The sequence below is a fragment of the Anopheles aquasalis genome, chromosome 3 (assembly GCF_943734665.1).
Source record: "Anopheles aquasalis chromosome 3, idAnoAquaMG_Q_19, whole genome shotgun sequence".
Taxonomy (NCBI): Eukaryota; Metazoa; Arthropoda; class Insecta; order Diptera; family Culicidae; genus Anopheles; species Anopheles aquasalis.
The window spans coordinates 27,769,096-27,791,595 of record NC_064878.1 but is presented as its reverse complement, the minus strand read 5'-3'; the positions used below and the strand labels follow the sequence as shown (position 1 = coordinate 27,791,595).

At 49.3% G+C, this 22,500-nt stretch overlaps 1 protein-coding gene across 4 annotated transcripts in view; it reads left to right on the top strand.

Moving 5' to 3' along the window:
• The window catches only part of LOC126574255 (cysteine-rich motor neuron 1 protein-like), a 147,385-nt gene that overhangs the window by 49,217 nt on the left and 75,668 nt on the right, over positions 1 to 22,500 (top strand). For 2 of the 4 annotated variants that reach the window (XM_050234331.1, XM_050234332.1), the window contains exon 2: positions 2,506 to 4,023. In XM_050234331.1, coding sequence (XP_050090288.1) covers positions 3,900 to 4,023 — 124 coding nt within the window. In that variant the 5' untranslated portion in view covers positions 2,506 to 3,899. Of the gene's footprint in view, positions 1 to 2,505; positions 4,024 to 22,500 lie in introns of those variants that run through there. The other 2 variants (XM_050234333.1, XM_050234334.1) reach the window with 2 other exon arrangements.

The following is a 22,500-nucleotide window of genomic DNA, read 5'->3' as shown; positions in this document are numbered from 1 at the left end:
TCGATTTTCATAGCCGGAGCGACGGACGGAGTGCGTTATGGCTTCAAACCCCGTCCGGATCGCCTCGATGGACCCTTCCCCCCCGTCGGTTCGATGGTTCTCTGGACTGCGCACCGACAAGACAGCTTAATCACGGTCATATCCGGTGCGGTGGTGGCGGTGGCACCAGCAAGGAACGCAAATCGTCTGGCCGGCCGGGCTGGGGGTCTGTTTTGTTGGTAAAATTGCGACTGCAAATCTGTGTGTGCACGTTTAACACACAACAACACAATATCAGGGGGGGGGGAGGGGGGGGGTGTCATGATGGTTAGTGGCTACACGGACGTCGGCGGTCCTTTGCCTTCATCATCAAACTCCACATTATAACGTTCGCTAATTTAAAAGCCATAAATTTTAATTTTAATATCATCTCCCCCTGTCTGGGCGACGCGTCGGCCAGTGCTTGGCGTGCGTTTTCTGCTTTGTTGGTGCGATTTGGTGGAACGTGGATGATCATCCGCTCCAGTCCGGTGTCCCAGCCGGTGTGCCATCGTACCGCGCCAGCGCCAGAGCAGAAACGCAATCTGCTCAGCTCAGCTCTAGCAACTTCGACTTCCTGGCCTTCTGGCGGTGGTGTGGGCTGGAGTACGGCCTCATTAGTAGACGGTCCGTGCTGGCTTGGTGGCCGGTTGGTCCCAAGGTGGCCATTCCAATCATCTTGTCTCGTTTATCAAACCACTGCCTTTAGCCACCGTAATGGAAGCAGAAGAACAGAAGAACACCACGATTGCTTGTTCCTTAACCTCAAAATTGTCTATCAGCTCTAAACACAAAGCAGCACCCCCCCCCCCCCCCCCGTAGCCTATAACCTAGAGCACCTAAAGGGGGGTGGGGGGTGGGGGATGGAATCGGTACTTACGTGACGCCAGTGGCGAGAAAGATCCTCTCGTGGCAGACAGCGCGTCGCGCCATGCTCGACACGCTCGTTTACGCAACTGGCGTGACAACTCGGCTGCGGTGCGTCGCTGCCGTTCTGTGGCCAAAGGGGGTGAGGAACGGGGGACGCGCTCGCGTACACACGAGAGAAATCAACCCAACCGCCAAATGATTTTCTTCCGCCGTCGCCGGCCCCACTTGGGTCCCACTTTTCGGGGCGGATGCGCGGTGCTTTGGCGCAAATTAGCTGTGATTTTGCTTTCGATTCGGACGAGATCTTCCAATTTTTTTTTGTCTATCTTTTTTTTGTTTTGGCTCTCTCTCTCCCTCTCTCTCTCTTTCTCTCTGTTGGCTGTTGTTTGACAGTCCGTGTCGCAATCTAATCTCGTGTGTTCTAGTTGGTTGTCCCATTTGTAGTCACGTCAATTTCGCTTCATTTTGCTCATTATTGTCACCTCGTTTAGCTTGGTGTGTTCCGTTCTGGTCACTGCGTTACCACTTTTTCCGTTTTATAATTGCCATTAGTTTTTATCTGTTGTTATTATCGAGTTTACTCGCACTTTTCGAGTTCAGTTTTGTCACTTTCGTGCTTCCATTTAGCTGTGCTTCTTTTGAAGTGCTGCTAAGTAGCTAATGTTTCATGAAAGGTATCAGTTGGTTTACGGTTTGCTTTCTCGGTTTAAAATCGATTTATGTTATTTACTTGATCAAGAAAGCCGTTTCATTGTTCTTCTAACACTGCTGATACGTTAATTCATTTCATTAATCAATTTCATTCTTCATTTCCGGAAGCTTTTCCTCTTGAAGCCGCGTCGAGCAAAAGGGGAAACGTTGGGGATTAGAGCGACCTGATGTTTCCTACTTGACGTGATGATCGCGATGAAACTGATAATGGCCCCGCGGTGGGCAGGGCATGGGGTCCGCGACGCTAGCTGCAGTCACTTAGGGAAATTAAAATGTCACATTTCTTATCTGACACATCCCTTAATCGCCTGGCCCCGGGGGTAGAACGGGTTACATGATGTAGTAGGTGGTCGTTTTCTCGGCGATTTTTTTTGCGCCTCACTCACTCTCGCTCTTTCTCTTTCTTTCTCTGCCATTTCCACCCGACCCACTGCTAGCCTTTGACCCAGTGCGAGCGGCACGGCAGGAAACGCTCCGTCCGTCGGCTTTGATTAATTACCCTACACGGGCACGGCCACTGACTGCCAACCGGCACATCGCGATTGCGTTTACCCATCCAACCCGTTTTTTTTCATCCCCCACCAACCCCCACCGCAGCTGACACACACATATTAGTTGCTTTTTTGTTTGTTTTCGGTGCAATTAGGAGCCACACGGTATCATACGTTGGATAGAATCGCGTATTGTGCGCCGCAGGAAGGAAATGATTTTGAATTTTCCGGGATTCTCCGCAGTACACGGTGTGTAGAGATGGCGCATCGCATCGCGGAAATTGTAGGAAAATCGGGTTAAAGGATTCTTTTATGTATTAGCTGATCGCAACACACCATTTGATAATTAATATTAATAACCACCTTCTTTCGCGTTCTCTAAATTTCTGTCTTATTTCTTTCTTTCCCGTTGCAGCACTTTGATTTCTACTAAAAAAAACAACGGCATCCGTTTCCTTCAACTCTCTCTCTCTCTCTCATCACACTACGAAGCCGGAGAGTGAATCATAATCGCGGCGAATCAATAATAAATAGAACATATTCCAACGGGAGAGCAACCCATTCATCGTATGACGGACGGTTATAGTGGTGCGGATTGCTGCAGCTACGGGCATCCATTCGTCGTACGACCATTTTGCGTCTTGGCCATTGCGTGTGTTATTCTGTGCATAATCTAACCCCCCACATCCCCTCTTAACCGTGTGTAGCAGTAGCGTGTGTACAGTGTGGTGTGTGCCGGTTTGTGTGTTTGCGATCAGAAATCAAACACAGCTGCATCAGCCAGATCGAGTTCGAGTTTGAGTAAACCAGCGCGCACACTCAGCGACGGAAGTTGGCCGACGGTTTTTGTTGTACCAGAAGTTGGCAGACGAGCGTGTGAAGATTTTGAAGTGTTCCCCTGCTCGGCGCACGCAAGTTTGTGCAAAAAGTGTTGGAAAGTTTCAGCGAACCCCGGCGAGAGATCCCGTCAAGAAGTAACGTCGACCGAAAGACCGAAACGAAAACTTCAGGAAATTCGATCGCCCAAGTATTTGCACAAGCGAAAGGAGCGGAGTGTAGGGAGTGCGATGTAAATCGGAACTCGGAAGCAAACAAACAAACAAACAAAAAACAACACGCGGTCTTCACGAGATCAGGTCGGAAGCAACAGAAAAACAGGCAGAGTTCCATCTCAAGACCTCAAAACCGAGAGGTGAACGTCGAAAAGTGGAGCAAAAACCCGGGAAGCTCAAAAGGGAAGGAGTGCAGTAGCTCCAGTGCGACTTGAAGCAGAGGAAAATGAGAAAACAAATTTTGCACCTTCACTAAAGCGTGCCTTGAGTGTTGCGGAAAAAAAGCAGTTACAGCAAGCGAGCGAGGGAAAAAGGAAAGGAAAAGTGAGGGTGCAAGGGTGCAAAAGTGTCAATCCCCCGGAAACCCCGCGGGCCGGAAGGTGAGTTGACGACGAAAGGAAAAGAAAAAAAGGAGAAGAGAAGAAGAGAAGAAGTGAAAAGTCAGATCGCGGAAGATCAATTGATATTCCTGCCCCCCTCTCTCTCTCTCTCTCTCTCTGTCTCTTCTCGACTTGCAGTGTGCGGCGAAGTTGTGCAAAGAGAATAGTCGTTGGTGTTACTCCACTTCGGTGTCAGCAGCCGCGTGCTAGTAGTTTGGGTGGGGGTTGACATCAATTGTTCCGGAAGCAGAAGAAAGAAAAAAGAAGGAAAGTTATTGGCGATAGAGGGTGCAAGAATCCGAAGGGAAGGTGAATAGTGTGAACGTGCTCGCGTTGCTGTCCTTTGTCACTTTGCGTACAGCAAACCATCGTGCAAAATGGCATCGAGAAGTGACGTTCGAAAGTTGGGCACGTTCTGGCCGTTCTGGTGGCTGGTGCCAGTGGTGCTGGTGTTGCTGCTCCTGCCGACCAGCTGCATCGCCCGAGAGGAACCCATAACAGGTGAGTAGTGCGCTGATCGATCGATTGCACCGAAAGTTGATGTAAAAATTATTCACTTAACAGACGTACACCCTCACACCTACTCCGGTGGCTGCATTAGTGGCGTCACAGTTCAATGGTGACACCAGGCGAACGCCAGGTGTTGCCTGATTCCATTTCAATTTCGATCACGTTTCGTCCGCTCCGCAAAGCGGCGATTGTTTGATGTAGTTGAGTGAGGTTGCTGTTGGTGCTGCTATTACTTCCTTGTAGGGGTTTTTTTGTTTGTTTTTATTGTCCTTATCGTCGGCGCATCGTCACTTTCTCCTTTCGATGGCTTTTGTGTTTCATCTTCAGTTTATGGAACACAAGCGGGAGCTGATGTAAGAAGGCGCTATTTATGGCCACCCGATTTCGTTAGCGATTGTCACACCAACACCTTCTTTCTTTAGTAGTTGCATTTTTTTTTGTCTGCTGTTTACAAGATCCCGTTTTTTATTTGTTTTATGTGTTACATGACTACTTCTTGGTGAATTGTTTACTATCCCTTTTCAATTATTGCATTATTTTTTCACTCAAATTTATGGGAGGTTCGAGCACTTTTTTGATAGGAATTACCTTAGTTGGTCGTTTGAACGCCACCTACTACATTATTTCTTAAATTATCTTATTCTGTTAGCTGCTGCTGCTGACCGGTCCGATTGTTGGATAAAACCTCTGGTACTTATAATCCTACAGATAAAAAGATCCCAAACAATACCTTGAAAACAGCGGAACGAGTCGTGCAGTTCTCACACATCTATCCACCACTCCGTTGGATCTCCGATCCAATCATTTCGGAATTAAAACCCGAATCGAAAACGTCACTCCGTTCTGTCCTATAATACCTTGGCCACGAGCACGCGTTGCCGATCCGCTGCGTGTGAGACAGATTACGTTCTACGCTCCAACGACGCCAGCAGCGTCAGGGTCGACATAAACCGTCCAAAAGGGCAGCAGCAGCAGCAGCAGCTAGCAGCCAGCCAGCTAGCGACCATCTTACCAATCAGTATCGCGATCTCCCTTTCCCTCCGGTGCGATCGTTATGCTCTCGTTATGCTGCTTGCCGCCGTGAAGGTGATGTTTGTCACGATTCTCGCTTCCTCTCGCTCGAGCTGGAGCTGACCGGCAAGCGGGTCGGGAAGGTGTGTGTACGCAAGACCGAAGCCCAGGGCCGTCCACGCGTGCACGCGTACGTGTTTCGTATGATGTGGTCCGGCCCTCTCAAGGCTCACGGTAATTTACCTCGATTCCACCTTCGACACCGCTGCGGTATCGCGACAATCAATAACGTTTGATTAGATTAGCTCGGTGTGCTCCGTGGCTGGGGCGACCAGCCGCCCTTTTCCAGAACTGTCTCACCTTCGTCATCTTCGGGCACTTCCGGGAGTTGACCTTCACCGGGCACTGGGCACTTTAGGCGAGCACCTTCTTCTCTCATGCCACGATCATGACATGCGCATGAGCAAAGTCGTTACGTTACGTTGCGAGACCTTGGCACGGAAAAAGGGCAAATGATTCCTTCGGGACGGCGGCCGGTGTCCAGTACCATGGAGAGCAAGCAAGAGGACAACCGTTGGTGCAGATCAAACGATCCGACTGTGCAGGGAATCGGGCGTGCTGTTGCATATCCTGGGGGTCTGCAGATGATGGTGGCCCTATACGCCTTTTGTGTAGAAAGTGTGCAGCAACGTGTCTGTAGGTTCAAGGTTGTGAAAGGAAGGCAGATTCCGTTTTATACCACGTCCTGGGTTATGTGGCTTATGGTATTTCGCTTGAGTCAGAGTTAAAGGAGAGTTTTGTTTGCAATATTTCCTTAAGAAATGCTTCTTTACTCTTTCAAATGAGTTGTACAAACCTCTGGCATCATGGTTTATGAATTATGTTATAAATTATGTGAACTATGTGTAAAAGAATTGTCTTTAGACTTACATCAAAGAATCAAAAAATCAAAGAATGTAGAAAAAATTTAAAAAAATATATATTGGAAGGGAAAGCTTCGTCATTTCGATGTGCCCTAGCTAGGTAGCTGGACTAAACAGACTTCAAAACATTTGCTTAAGCCAAAACCAACGGAATTCGCTTCGGCAATCGTTTGAATCACGCGGTGCGAGTGATCCTACAACTTCTATCTCGCGGCATATCATTTTCAGTAATCGAATCGACCCCTTGCTCGCTTACACACATCCACCCCCCCCCCCCCCCCCCCCCAGGACACACGCGAACCGAACCAAAGTGTGCATTAACACCCCCCTCCCGGTCACTGGTGTTACTACCGCGGCGCTTTTAGACCGCGATCGCACCCGCCAGAGAGAGAGAGAGAACTCACAACGTACGACGACCACGGTTGCGGCCACAAAAGTGCCGCCACCGAAAGCGCTGTTGGTGATCGATCGCGATCGCGACCTGGCTTTACGCTTCCGCGCCAGTCGCGGCACCACACAAAGCGCCGCTCGACGATCATGGTGATCATCATCGTCGTCGTCGTCGTCATCATCGCGATCATACCGTGGTCAGCGCGTTGTGCTCGCGCTCGCGATACGATCGGTGAATGGCAAAATTACCCTAGATCCCTTGCTCCGGGTTTCGCTCATTCCACACCGCTCGGTCGATGCCTAATTCGATGGCAACGACGTGAGCGCGAGCATGATCTAGGTTATGCAACCGAAGCACGCCAGTTCGTATGCTGCTGCTGCTGCTGCTGCTGAGGGCAATCGGCGCAACTGACGCCGAGGCGGTGCGCCGCGCCGAGATTGAGACTTTGGCAGCCCCGGCGCACACAGCGCGAGGGGATCACGCGAGTAACGATCGCTTTTACGATCCGCGTGCCCGCGTGGACCCGGGTCCACCGGGTTTCGGAGGGCTCAAAGGGCGATTAACGATTTATATCGCGTTATGGAGTGCTTGATCTTTTGACGACTGTTTTTTTTTCTTCCTTTCTTGTGTTTTTGGCGTATGTTCGAGCGCGTTCGCGAACTGCCGGAGCCCGCGGAATGCAAATTACTGCTTCCTGGGGGGTGGAGGAGAAGTTTTGGGGCCGCGCAAAAGTCGTAAAATTTCATCGAAGAATGAACCATAAAAATTCCTTTCGAAAGTGAGACACCGGGTATGGTGGTACGGCCAGGTACTGATTGACTGCCAGGATAATTTATGGCACAGCGCGCCATTACTCCATTAGCTGCAGCTCTAGGGTTCAGCTTTCAGGGTGATCTTGTGCCGGAGCTGCGCGAGATGAAGATGGATTTACGTCGAATAAGCCTTTGAAATCTGGATCGTTCGGGAGCAGTACAATTCCTCCTACAGAAGACTTTTCGTTCCAATTTGAGTTTCTATTGGCGAATGTGAAGTAGATCGCTTTCCATCAATTTGAAACATGAGTTCTAGATCGTTCTTTCGCTAACGAAAAAGCTAACGATCTCTAATGCACGATCTTGCTAATGGTGAGTCCCAAAAAGGCCCAACGCCCAGGCGCCTGACAACAATGCGTCGCTTCCAGTGCGCTGTCCAGTGGCGAGATAATCCAGTGGCCGCAGCCACGCGTGACCGGTTTCCGTCAACCCAAGACGACGCCACCGCTTATCGTGCACCCGATTAACGATAAGAAATCGATTTTGCGCCGCAGTTTGTTTCGAATTCGCGAGAAAGTCGCATGTCGCGGCGATTAGGCGCCACAGGGCGCCCTACGGGTTGGTGGCGCCATCTCTACGTCAGCCGAACGGCAGCAGCAGCAGCAGCAGCAACAGCAGGTAACTGATTCCCGCTAATCTGTTGTTTACCACCCGCTGGTTTTTGGGTGAGTTATTTTTGCAACCGATGCCGGAGTAGCCACCACTGCAGTAGCGCAGTAGCCGTTTGGGTATCTCGATCTGCTGCTATCCTTCTGGAGCAGGTCGTTAGCGTGCTGCTGTACCGTCAGCCTTTTTGGGGCGGTTTTATGGTGGGATATTCCGTGGGCACCGTGTCATCGGGGCTATTTTGGGGAACTTGTTTTGGGTTCGATTGAAAATGTTGACGATGCAGCAGCGCGTTATCGACGGCGTGTGGTGCGAGGGCTGTGATGATTCGGTAGCCCTTTCACGAATCGCACGAGATACTGATTGATGAAGAGGACAATTGCGTGTTTGCGATTTTTTCTTTCCGAGTCTACGACGTTCATAGGACGAGAACAGGAAAAAAAACACAAATTTGAAACATGAATGGCTTCTAAATTGGCTAATTGTGTCAAGGCAGTGCTGTTACATTCATTTCGGGAATCGTGAATCGACCTTCTGAGAATTCGTGGGAAATGCTTGTTGTCAAAGCTGAATCGTTTGCTTTCGAACGAAAAGAGAACTCCGAAACAATTAATTAATTAAAACGTTCCCTACTTAACACCCATTCTGTCTCCTCCCACTGGGAGAGGTTGGAGATGTCCTTTTTACCTTTTCGTATCCCGACCGTTTGATTCTGTCGTCCGATATCGTCGTTTTTGCAATTCCTTGTCTTCGATATAACCTTCTGATTTTCTTCAGGTGACTGACACCTGGAATTCCTGGAAGCTCGAAGACACCCAATAACAACAACCATTTATCGTGTTCCAACACACCAATGCCTTCGTATTGATCCCTCATCCTGCACGTCGTGCTGTGGGCCGTAACGCAATATCCTTGTTCACTGGCAGAGAGAGGAACGTAGGAGGACAAGAGACCAGAGGGCGGAGGGCGGAGGGTATCATATTTAAACGCCATCCCAAAAACCTATTGAGGCACTTAATTAATTTACCAATTATTTTTAATTTAAGCACCGAAAACGGTACGGTGCGTTTGTTTGTATCAACAAGTCCCTTCGGTTACGTGGTCAAAAGCCACCGGATCGGAAACATCCCATTCACTACGATCTCTCATTCCACCCTTGATGCTCGTTCGTTTTCCATTTTAAATCCATCCAATTGAACCCTGAAGCCCCCTTCGGATGGTCGTTGAATGGAAATGAAAACAACTTTCTTTCATTTTTGATTTGATGAAATTGGAGTAAATGATTGCTCCCGAGGATTCGCAATGTCCTGCTGTCGCGCATCAGAGAGTGGACGCTAGAATGCACTTCAAAGCACAAACCACCTTATCCACGAGACGCGCTTCCAGGTGAAACAATATCATAAAATTGAATACCAACACCGCCCGGGCCTCTCTACTTCACAGAAGAGGCACATCAAGTGGCGCAAGGTGTCCAAGTGCGTCCATTCGCTGATCACAAGCACCACGAGCCAGGTCACTGCGAGAACGGTCAGTTCTCAGTCCACAAACACGATGTAGACGACGGTACAAAAAGTCCCTCGTCGAGCCTCAACGCTGTACGCTGGCATCGACTAGCAAGTCAAGTCCTGGAGCGGGGTTTGTGACGTGACTGCAACTGCAACGAACGTCAACATCACAGGCGCTCGCTGGTCACAATATGATGTGGTGCCAGTCCTGCCAGTTGGCCCGTTTCCCGGGATTCCTGGCGGCCCACTGGATGCGGAGCGGAACCATTTTTTATTCAGCTCCGGTACGGTCGTCGTCCTGTCAGGTCGTTGCTGTCGCCTGTTCGAACGAGTCAACGGCCATGGGTCCCGCACCACGGCTGTACGGCGTGCTGGCCAGTATAGGGTCCGATGCATCTCCGTTGATAGCAGGACTTCCGCACTGGGTGCTCTCTGCACTCATTCTGTGTGGTATAAATTTTAAAATTTTATCTACACTTTTTGTGTGTTTTTTTCTCTTCGGTGCAAGGTATCTGGATAACGTGCTTTCGGCCAACCAGAACCTCAAAAAAAAGCACTCAAACCACGCGGCATAGGTTTAGGGGGCAACCAATGGTGACCTCCTTTTTATTTTTCCCCTTTTTTTTAATGTTGCACTTTATATTCAACAATGCACTCATTGCAGGCGTGAACGTGGCTTTAGTTTAACATTTGTTTTGGGCTACCCAGGGTCCTGTCCGATTTTTTTTGCTCCCCCCGGGCGAGCTTTATTTTTGCATAGCGAACGCTCACTCAACGTGGCCGAACAAGCTTGATTCCATAACAACAAACAAAAAACTCCAATTGTTCGAAGCATGCATCCAGGACGAACGGCGGCGCGGTCAACACACGCGGGACCGTTCGCAGCTGTTTTCGAAGTAAAATATTTACTTTCCATGTTGCGGCAGTAGGGCGGCCGGAAGTTCGGCACCAGGATTGGCACCTTCCAGTGAACCCGGGGAGAGCAAAACACCCACTCACCCTGGCCTGGTACCAGCATGGTGTGAACCATACTGCACCGGAAATGGTTTCTCACCTCCCTCGCGAAGTGCATTTCACGATGACTCAAAAGCGAGGCGGGTGATTGCAACGCCATACCGCGCATCGGAGTGGCTCAAGTGCTCCGAGATCAACCACCGATAGCGATCGATAGCATCGGGCTGTCTCGGTATCGCGCCGATGACCCGGACATTCCGATAGCGTGCGACGTGCAGCACGGAATGACAATTGGTAATCAATTTTCATAAGTCCTCCCCGTTCATCGTGCAACACAAAGCAATTGGAATGCAGTGCCAGAATGCATCAACGTCACCGTCAACGCGGTGCAGCGTGGTTCCGCGATGATTGATCGCATACATACGCACAACAGACGAGTAAACACAAATGGAGGGGTTGGGGGGTGGAAAAAAAAGCGATGAAGAAGCGCAAATGATAGCCACCCCCCGCTCGCCCGGGCATAACATCTGCTGCAAAAGAGAGAGAGAAAAGACGAGGTGCAACGGGAGGGCACGAGCAAAAACCAGGAAAAGGAATGCCAGCTCGGCTATTTGTCAATAGATAAGCGAATGCTTCGTCGTTGTCGTCGTCGTCGTCGTTGAGATGCACGTAGAAAACAGATGGGAGGGACCTGCATTGCTGACGGTGACGCTTGGTACTTGGCCATTGCTTGAATGGATATAAATGAGTCAAACGCGGCACCACTTGATCGCTCGCTCCTAGAACTCTGCCGCCGATGACGTCGAGGCCACCAGAGTGTGCAATAATATTGGAAACCGGCACGCACGCCGCCGTATCTGTATCGATTGGCTCACCACACCGCACCAACCAACCGCTACCCGGTGGCAATTGAGCTTCCCGGGTAATTAAAAGTACAAGATGCGGTTCCGCTTGGTTCAGCCTTGGCCTTGGCATTCCTTTGCGGTGCGCTGCACGTCACCGGCCGATCTGTGTGGCCTGCCGGGTGTTCGCCTTATATTCCCAGAGATCGCAGAATCGATAGCGAGGTGAGGTGAGTGACGCTTGTTGACAGATCGCCCAGAATCGGTGATTTGTGAATCGCGCGAGGAAGTTGCACGATATGAGCTCATCATACGCTGCTACTGCTGCTGCTCCCGGGTGTCTTATCTTGCGGATAGGTAATGCAGCGAGCAATGAATCACTCAAATCAGGCAGCGAATGATCTAGATGGGGGGCGAGGTCGTCGACAACGTGCGCTCTCTGCGAGATCACCGGTCATGCTCTAGCTCGCGGGCCGGCACGATATCCATCAATATGACCTCATTTTGTGTAGATCGGAGGCCCCATCAGGGTTCTCCAGCTACCGCTAGCTACCGGTGCGCGCGAGCTCGAGCTGTTTTTGTCGTTTCACGTAAGATAATAAATGGTTTCTAGCCGTTTTTTGTCGCCCAACGCGTGTGTGACCGCGTGGGTGTCGAATTCCAATCGAAATTAGTAATCACGCTTTCGGTGACGGGGCTTATCCGCGAAAATCATGCTCAGCAGCACCAGCGCCCGCTTGGACTTGACTTTGTTGATGGATGATATGAGTTTTTTATGCCGTGCGGTTGCGTCCTATTGGTATGCCCGATGAGTTTGCCCGTCGTAAGCGTGTGTTCCAGATTAGGAATGCTTGGAATTTTAAAGTTTTGCTTTCCAACTGGAAGTTCGCTATCTGTAGAGTGTGCTGGTTTCAAAATGATGTAACGCATTGGTGGGAGATTAAAGCATAGTTTTTTTTTTTTAAATTAAATGGAACACTTTATATTGGCGACTGTGGTATCTTTTGATAGCCATTTGTTTTTGACAAACAACTCTATTTGATCCATTGCGTTAGAAGGTCATGACGATTGTCAAGGCTGTTGCTAAGATCGTAGTATGAGATTTGGCAAAAAAATTGTATTAGGCCACGGGGCTACAATTATTAATGTTAGATGACAATTCAACCTTAACCTCAAACAACAACCAGAGACTCCAAAAATTGGATTCGAAAGATGTTTTTTGTTGAATGTCTTGAAATCGGCCATTAATATATAGAACCATAAATTATTACGCTTACCAAAAAAATGGCCTTAACACATAAATTCTACCCGCCATTAAGGGAGGACTTCGGTATTTAATTTTTATTTGTGACACATGTTTTTAACATTTTTCCTGAAAGCTGATCCTTTCAAGAGTATTGTGTATGCGTTTTGGATCAATCGAGGAAAAACTGACAAAGATACAGATTTTTGAAAATCCGTATTTCATACAAGGCTCCATGCAGCCCGCTACTTTGAAGAGCGTTTCCCAAAACGAAAAACAAACGTTTTCAAAGTCGGTGCCCATCGTACCGTAAAAACTACTGGGCTGATTGATTCGAATTTTTAACACATAATCTGTACACTTTGCTGATACTCTTTTTTAAACGAATCTGTAAAGTTCGTTTTTTATGGCAGAATCGTAAAAAGCATCACTTTTTCAACTTCAAAAATCTGCTAAAAGTCGAAAAATTGGAATATAAAAACAAACTTTCCGAGTCTACCTGGATGAACTTATAATCTTTCTAACGAATATCGATTTGTATTTTTCTGGTGACCCGTCACGCAGCTGGCACCAGAAAAAAGTATCTTTTCCAAGACACGACTGCCTAAATTTGATGGCATGGATTAATTTTTCAATGAATGTTGCTCAAAACAATACCAAATATTCTTCAAAAGTTGTAGATTATTATGTCATTTATTTGAAAAAATACAGTTGAATGGTTACGTCACAAAAAATCGTTAAAAACGAGCCTTTTTTGGCCCGAAAATACCGAAGTCCCCCCATAAAGGCTTGTAGATGGTCAAACATGTTTCTCCTTTAGATGTAGAGATAGAGAAAACTTCGATAAACTGTTAACCAACGCAGATGCTCCAGACTGTAACACTCCAAATCGCACCCAACAACCGGAAGCCGCATCGAGGCAACGCCCGCAGCAACGCCATCATCCGTGAAAGTTCTCGAGCCCCTTAATTAGCGGGATTTGGTCGCCAAGCAGTTATTCCCGCCCGTCCTTGGTATCCCCATGCGCTCAGTCGTGCGAACTTTGCGATTAATTATGATTTCTGCGAAAACGGCTCCAAGCGCCCGCTGCCAAAAGCCACAAAACCACACGGAATCAATTACGGTGCGATGGTACCATCGCCGAAACTGCATTCATCGCTCGAACCAGGCGACCACCCCGTCACCGTCCCACAAATGATTGATCTCTCACAGCGATCCTCCCGATGCAAGACACGGTGGGAGGTCCAAACATCAGCCATCAGGGGTTGGTTGGAGTTCTAAAAGGGAACGGGCGTTCCGCGTTGTAACCGAGATGCCACAAATTGGTGTTTTTCGGGATCCTGTTCGCGTTGGTCGGTATTTGTTTCTCGTTAATTCTGCGCGCGCGCGCGCGTTGCGAGTCACTTAAAACCCGATTAATCATTCTAAAGTACTGCTGCTACGGTCGCCAGTGTTCTGCATCTTTGCGTATTTTGTGTTCTGGACACACACAAACAGACGCACACAATAACTTCTCTGCCTGACTGGATGAATAATGGCGTTGCAGTTAAAAGCCGCGCCAATGGTTTCCATTAGATATGGTGCCATTTGTGAATCCATTTTGTTGAAATTTATGCATTGCATTAGCTCAGTTAGGTTACTGCTCCCGCCACCCCTGGTTCGAGATGGCCGTTCGGTGACAGCAAAAACCAGAATCGGACATCGCATCGTGTGCCCAAGCGGTCCCGGTCGATGTGGTCCTTATCTTATCTTATCGCTGCCCCGTTGACATATCGGGGTTTCTATTTATCATCTTCACCGAGTAGTTCCAGGCCCATCGCAGAACCTATTCTGTAAACACCGGAGAGGGAGAGTACGGATCGCGGAATAGTGCGAGCCGCGAGTGTGCCTCGATTTTGACAAACCATTTCCGCCTTTATTTGGCACTCCGTTCAATCGGGTCCGATATCCGATCAATGTATCATCGGTTGTGGTCGGTTTGTTGTGTCTAGAGAGTTCCTTACTTCAAGTCGTTGGCCCGTGATTTGCTCCTTCCACGTGCTCTGCGCCTCTGAGCTTATCAAACCGGAAGGCATCGGTACTGGGTGCGTAAAAAGGCGTTATCAGCATCGTTTACCCCTCACGCCGACCCCGCGGGCGACATATCGATCAAGGCGATGATGCGTTGACACGATTTCGCAACGGGGCAGCAGCAGCAGCAGCACGCACATACCGTGCCGCGGTCCTCGTTTACCCCGTAAATCGATTAGAGAACCGTAATTCATGGCACAAGTGGACAGAGAGAACAACATCGCGGCTCATATGATTGAACAATTACGTGAACTGATAGCACTCGGAGGAACTCAAGGAACCGGCCAGTCGGTCCATTAATCGGTGGTGACGCCCCAGAGTCAAACAGTGCCAAGAGTCGCCAGCGCTAGGGGCAAGCTCGTTAGCGAAGAGAGATCCTTCCTCGATTAATCGCTGAACTTGCCCCCGCCCGGGGTCACATTCCGCGGATTCTGCGAGAATTGAGTAACTGGCAAATGATGATGCTCGTTATGAAACACATCGTAAAGCATAATCCAACGACTACTGCTGATGATGGCCGTGGTGCTGGTGGTGGTGATGCTACTATCGGCAATCTTTCAGCGCTCGCCGGTGATTGATTTTAAATGGATGTTTGTCCGTGGCTGTCCGGGTTGTTTGTGTATTCCGTTGGGTTTTCTGCTTATTTTTCAAAACTAGCTCACCGATCGGCGAGCGTGAGGGGCGATAATGAAAGGCGGCTAAGCGGGCATACTAGGTCGGTCGTACAATAAACTCCGCACTCCTCCTCGGGGGCCGGGGGTTATTGGTAAATAGTAAACAAATAAATCGGATTGGAGCCAACGAGCCGACCGCGTGTATGGGCGCGGTGGTGAGGGCGATAAGACTTCTTGAAACACCCCAAGAAAAAAAAAAGGGGGAGAAGGTCCATGAATTCTCCTCGGAACCATCGATTCATTCAGAATCATCGCGAGCACACAGCAGAGAGAGTTTGAGGTAATCTCGCTAGCTATAGGTGATTTCAGGCGATCTTCAAAATCGATCGCTACGCTGCCACAATAATCGTTTACTCTGACAGTGTGGTGTGGCATCGTCGCCTCGGTTTGCTAAATCAGCTAAAACGCATAACGACGCAATTCCTTCACTGGCCTCAGACAGCTCTAATTTCAACGTCCCCGGGACAGTCCACAAACAGTAAACTGTAAAACCAAAACTAATAACAAACAGAAGTGAAACTCGCAGCTCGCAGCACATTCCTTTCCAGCAAACCTTTTCCAGCAAACCTCGAGTACTGCTGCGTGTTGCACGTGCACGATGCCAGATCAGCAAAGGGACCATCAGCGGTATCAGAGTCCACTCGGCATCCGAAACCTGTTGCGCCTTTCGACGGTGGTTGATGTGAATTGAGCAAAACAGTCGAAAAGAACAGGGAAAAGAAGGAAATGGAAGTGTACGATGTAAGGAGGCGCGAACCGGGCGGTGCCCAGAAGTGTCAGAAATGCAAATCGCTTCACCTCACCCTACTGTCGCTGCCCCGGCTCTGCGGCTAATGAATAATGCATTCTTCCGCCAGAACTGGGTTGCTGACGCGGCGACACCGATGATGCCTATCGATGTGCGGGGAACTGGCGAATGCTGCTGGATAGTAAGGGAATCAAGTTCTCGAGATCTCGTAATTGATAGCAGCCAGAGCCGGAAGCTGTAGCGCCCGGTCGACTTGGGTTACGTGAGTTAATTGTTTTAAAACAATTGGTTTCAAAGTGTTCAATGCAGCTGGAATGCATCACAAGGCGAGGTTTTATTGTTTCTTGTACTAATACGTACCTAGATTAATCGCAAACTTTGCTCTATTTAATGCTCAAGGTTTGGATTGGCCGAAGTGGTTTGTTGAAGATATAATTTGTCTTGCTTTTGTCTTGCTGCAATCAAGTTAAAGAACCTTACTAACTGCATGATGCAGTCATCGGTGGTGTGCAAATGCAATCCAAAATCTTCATCTCCTTTTCAACGAACTCCAAGAGTTTTTAGTTGAATTAACTTTGCTCTTCAATGAGCCACCCTCAATCAATCGAACCATAAATGCCATCATCCGAAGAGAAGGGTAAACATCTCGTTTGAACCCCCGAAAACCCCCGAATATACTGGCACGCTCCGTCTAGTGAGTGTTTACGTTGGCTCATCCAAATTGCATGGACCGCGCCATCGACTGGATTGTTGGAATTCATCAGAATGGATTGCTGCATCCGTCAGCAGCAGCAGCAGCATTCATTGAACAACGCTTCACTCAGCAGCTCCGCAATCCACACCAAGTTCTGGCGAGGAGGCAGGGTAGAGACCGGTTTTAAGTAAACAGACCGTGCAACCGTAGACACTTGTGCGTTCGCCTACAACGTCTACGACATACCCTCAAACTCACCTAAAAGGTTCTCGCTGTCTCACTCTCTCGCTCTGTGCTCGTTAAACCTCATCGTATATTAATTTCAATTTTGTCACCCTGGTTCAAGGCCATTTCGGCCACGAAAAATGAGCTGAAAGCGGCCAAATCCACTAGCGAGCAAGTTTATTAACCCTGCGCACACGCCAAGAATATGTTCGGTTTGAAGGACAAAAGGGGAAACGCAGAAAAAAGTTGCAAAAAGATGGCGAGTTGCATCGCTTGCGCTTGGTGCACCATTTGTCGATCGAACACATCGTGTCGATTCACCGTTTCCGATAGCTGCACTGCTGGGACAGCCTCCAATGGAGAGTAACATTTCAACAGCTGCTTTGTCTGTCTGTCTGGGAAGAGGTATGCATCTCCGATAAGACGGAAAGGGGCAGCAAAGTGTATTGCGCTGTACGAAGTCATCGCTATCGGCTTCGATCGCCCCAAAACGCAACAACGCAATTCGACTGTTTACTCGTTCATCGTTTATCGATGCACTGTGAAGTGCAGCTGCGGTTTGGTTAAAATAAAACGATGTAAAAGTGAGGCTGCTGGACGGCCAGCCGCCTTGCAGACGCCACGTCAAGTGGTTCAGACCGGTCTGGATCAATCTACGTCCCTGCGGTACTGCCGACAAATTGACAGTTGGCTACTTACGATTCGACGCGATGTAGACGTTGAAGTAGTCCAGTATGCGCGAAATTAATTCGCAAAATATGCCCGGAATGTGTTTACGCGCGAGCACAAAAACAATATTTCAATTACGCCGCTTATGAGCCAAGGGGAATGTGATGATTTCCTCGTCTGGATCCCGACTCTTTTGCAATGCCGTGGCTTGTTTAATTTGGCACCACCTCAGCTAGCGGCCGATATCGTTCGCCAGACGATAAACTTGACCTTTACCAGACCGCAGTGGGCACTAGGATCTCACTCTTTCTCATTAGATGTCTTTAGCAAGCCGCACCGGTCCGCTTGTGCAAATTAGCAGCGAAATCAATAAAATTCGGCCATCATCAAGACGCAAGGTGACCTGGCTGGCTGCCTGGCTGGCTGCCTGGCTGGCTGTCTGGTTAGCCTGAGTTGCATTTAATGGCAGGCAATGGCATTGGCAGCTCAGGTTCCGCAAATTGACGGATTACGTTAGCTGGCGGCCTGCATTCGACTCCAATTCGCTTTTATTAGCCACCAGTGGACGATCTTATCTTTCGCAATCTGGTAAACAAGCGCGGATGAATGCGAAGGCGGACGCCGGCGAACGATCACTCCGCGTATGGTCGGTTGTTAACCTTCCGGTTTGTTTGTTGCAAATTCGCCTTCATGCCGCCGATTCGAGAAGACGTCAACGGCATCCTAGTGCTTTTGTAGCTAGCGGTACAGTGTGTAACAAGCTTATCGTCGGTCCAGTACTCATTAGAATACGGGCTGCAATGTTTCTCTACCGGGAAGGGGACAGACAACAAATGGTAATTGATGGTGAGTAGCGAGATAGTCGTCTGTTAACATCGAGCAATAGATGGGCTGAATAGCACGAGGTAGGTTAGTGATTCGGTGGCACGGGGATCAATAGGGGTTCCGATGTTCCAGACTACAATGTATGCATAGAAGTTAACAGACGTGCATTGTGTGATAGGTGGATGATGATTGGATTCGTCTACACTGGCCTTCATCAAAATGTCTCGTTTATCAATAAACCACTCGTACAGTGTGATGAGTTGTGGTATTGATATGGATCTCTTGCATTAATAGAGTTGAGTTGGTGGTTAGATGCAACTGTCGCGGAAAAGTCAGCTAATCAAAGTATACCTTGGAGAAATCTATAATGAGCTTGCGAACGAGTCTTTAATTTGTAAAATACATTTGTTTATGGAAAACTGCATTTTAATCACGACTAAATTGCTTGTTGATTGTGAATACAGATCGGTCTGATGAAATATCGGGCGATATTCCCTCTGAGTTTCCTGTACAAAACAAGATCTCGACCCAATCATTAAATTCCCAACAGAAATATTGCCAAGCAGAGTTATAAACTCCTTTTTTTTGCTACTTGCTCTATTTAAAATCTATCAAACTAATGCCCCAACGAATGATCTCATAGTGCCACTGTCTAGAGCCGTACCTACCGTGCGCTATCAGCATCGTTTTGTCCATCACTGTCCTGCATCATGGACCACCAAATGACCGTCAGGCGCAACGAAGCGGGCGCGAACAACGATCGCTAAATGGATTATATAAAGTCTGCAGCTCACGATATTTGGCCAATTCTTTTATTTTTTTTACTCTTCCTCTTTTGCATTCCTGATGCATGCAGTGCTCCACGTGATGTGTGCCAAGCCGCTTGGCTTGGACCGTGAGGCGGTCGCACATTGATCTTTTCGCCCATATGTGCACGCTCGGTTGGGTTTCCGAATCTTCCATTTTTATGTGTCCATATATCCTTATCCATCTCACTCTCTCGACTGTCTCCTACGTCCGGTGGATCCGGCTTGTGCGCCAAACTCGTGCACGGTGCAGGTTGCACATCCATTTCATGCACCGTCGTTTAGCAGACAGTTGTTTACGAGCTGTTTTTTTTTTTTGGCGAGGAGAGTAACGTTGGTGGTGGTTTTTTTTGTTGGTAAAGTCATTTTTTTGCTTCTCTCGTCGGTCATGTTGACATCTGTTTGGTGGATGATGTGCTCATCGCTGCCATTAGCCGCTGCCGGGCACCCTGCTGGGCACGGCGCACGTCGCTTGAGATCCGTTTGAGCAACAAGAAAACACAACAAAAAACAACAAATCGTCAAGTCCATAAGTAGAGGGAACATGCAATTATCACATTTGCATTTGCGCCGCTGCGCGAGCTGCCTTTTGATTGGTTGCATCGATCGTCAACGGGTACAACGAACCCCTAGTGGCCAACGATCCCATTGTTGTCGTCTAATGATGCGTATCAAGCTGCCGGAGAGCTGCAGTGCTGGCTTCTCGCTCGCTCTCCCGCGCTATATTTAAAGCCAAAGCAGTAGATCGTCATCATCTCGTGTGACCTTGGCCTTACCTCACCGCCGCCGCGACTGTGCACCGTTATGCATGCCGGCGCCACTGGCCCGGCCGCGGATCCACCCCCGGTGGGGGGATGACACAATCCCACTGACTGGCTGACTGGCTTTTTGCGTAAAACAGACTCGAGCATCGTTACGACGGTTTGCTGCTGCCAGTCATCTCGGCGAATTTGCTGCTCGCAACCTTCACCATATGTCAAGGTTGCGGACGGAGACGGAGAACGTTGCGAAAGAGTGCGTTCGCATCCACTCCTTCCTCCTACCTCTCTTCCCCTCAAAATAAAGGTGCTTGGCCGTCTCACAATTTATCTCTTAATGAATGCCTTTCACCTGGCTTTTTACTCCAACAATCCAAGCCGGCCCCGGGACGGACAGGCTTGAAGTGAGAGCCACGCGGCGGCGAGTCATTAAATCGATTATCGAGTTAAATCACAGAACGGAACGGTAGCCACCCGGTTGGTGGTGAAAGAGGGCCGAACCGCGGGAGCGACAAATGCGCCTCCGACGACCGTACGACAGCCTGACGCGGCCCAAGGCAACCTCGTAATCCTCGGGCCTGCGGGTTCGACAGTTCCTCAGCGCTTACAGGAGGAGAACGCCGCTCGGGGATAAACGGATTGTGGTGCAGTGAAATAAATTAAAACGATAATAGCACGCCCCGAAAAAGGAGGTCAGAACGTGTAAGGACACCGACGCGGACACCCGTTAATGAGCTGTGCAGTGCCACGTAATACTGGCATGGCCGGGGCCCGTGTGATCGGGAGCAATCACGAGCGGTGGCAGCGGCTGATCAACGGTTGTTTAAAAATCGTTTAAAATCCTGCAACCCCTCTCAGCTTCCTCCCCCAGGTTAACAGCGACGTGACAGGATGAGGATTGATTTATGGTTCGACTTCGGGGACGGGGCCAATCTGTGTGCTTGCCTCTTAAACCGTTCCTCCGTTCCTTCCGAAACACGCAACAGGCAATCTGCCTTTTACCTTCACGTACACACGAGCGACTCACAAGGACTCGGGGCTCTGTCTTGGCGGTTGTGCATATCGCACGGACACAAACATCAAGTTAAATTAGCGTCAAAATGGACCAACAACAGCGTGTGGCAGCAGTACGACGACTCGATTAATTCACCGGCTTACCGGATGGATACCGATGGCCAGCAGAGGAACCCCTTTTTAATGGTGCGTCAGGACTAATTTTCGGCCCCGTCCCAAATCTCCCACAAACTTCATAACGGCCTGGCCTGCTGGAACTTATTGGAGGATAATTTTCTCATTTTCACCCGAATAAACTTTCATCCCCGCTTCCGAGATGCTGGCTTATAAAGGGGGTAGGAGGATGTCAGGATGGAGGACGGAAATGAGCCCAGTTCCGTTCGAACGGAACGCCTCGCCTGTCAAACTCAATTGAAGGAATACTGGAAGAGGCATTCGCGAGGAGAGAGCGAAAGCCTTCGGAAGGAGCCTCCTGGCTTGGGACCAAAGCCTATAAAGGGAATGAAAACGGAGGGCCGATCTGATCTGCGCGTTAGGTCGATAATCCCTTCCGGACGTAGCGACGAGGCGGATGCCCTAACGCCATTACAGCCGTGTCTCCTCCTTCAGTGTTCTCTCCAGCTCCGCAAATTACCACGCATCAGCTGGTGGCGCTGACTGGCCAGACCGTGGATGGCGTTGCTGCTGCTGCTGAGTCGATGTCTAGCAACTCCCGGACTGTACTGCCGGGTATTCAACCACCTCGTGGGCTCCGTGGGCCACAGCGAAGAAGCGAAACGGAGCAAATACCAACCTTCATTGTGATTGATTGATTGACTGAAGTCGCCCTCTCGCACTGTTTCCACGTCCACGTCGGTGCGCGCGATTCACGTTTTTCGGAATCTTTCGGAATCGCCGGAGGATGTAGCTCAACTCGGGGTCTCGCTAGCTGCGGGCATACCCGCGCACGAGAATCAGGCAGCAGGCGTGGACTCGCTAGTCCACGCTTCCCTCGGCAGCCCTGATTTGGTTTCGCTTCGTTAGTTATTGACGCCGTGGCGTGGACGAGTTTCGTTTTTGGAGCAACCCTGAGGGAAGCTTGGGAATGCAGTCAGGTCCGCGGGCAACGTTTTGAGGGGTGCGTTAGCCTCCTCACGGTTGTCTAATAAATTTGCTCCATACCAAATCACTACCTAGCTTGCACGACCTAGACAGGGAGTTATTCGGTGTGCCCCCCTGGGTATCGTCTAGCATGGCGGGTGAATTTCCGGGCTCCAAGCGCTGATTCGGTTCGGCTCAGCGGGAAGCCCTCATCTAGTAGTAGTAGTAGTAGCGATCAAGTCCGGGACGGGGCACTCCGACAGCGGGAACCGTCAAATCAAATCGATAACTTCATTTTTCTTCATTCTCTTCCAACGGTGAGCTGGGGGAGCTTTCGGGCACTGGCTCTCTATTATCTTCGCTGTGGATAGTGGTGCTCAGGGTACAGCCGTGATTGCTTGTTTTTTCCTTGTTTGTTGTAGGCTACTGTTCTGGTGCTCAGTGTGAGGTTCAATCACGGTGTGCTCGGTGTACGCACTAGTGGTCTAGCAGAGGGTAAAAAGAATCCTAACGAGCCTTTCCATTCTGCCAGTTGAAAACTGTAATACATGCTGAAGCTCAACTAGTTCAATCTGATCAAGCTCAATAGTTGTAAACCTGTCAGTAGATGGCCATAGA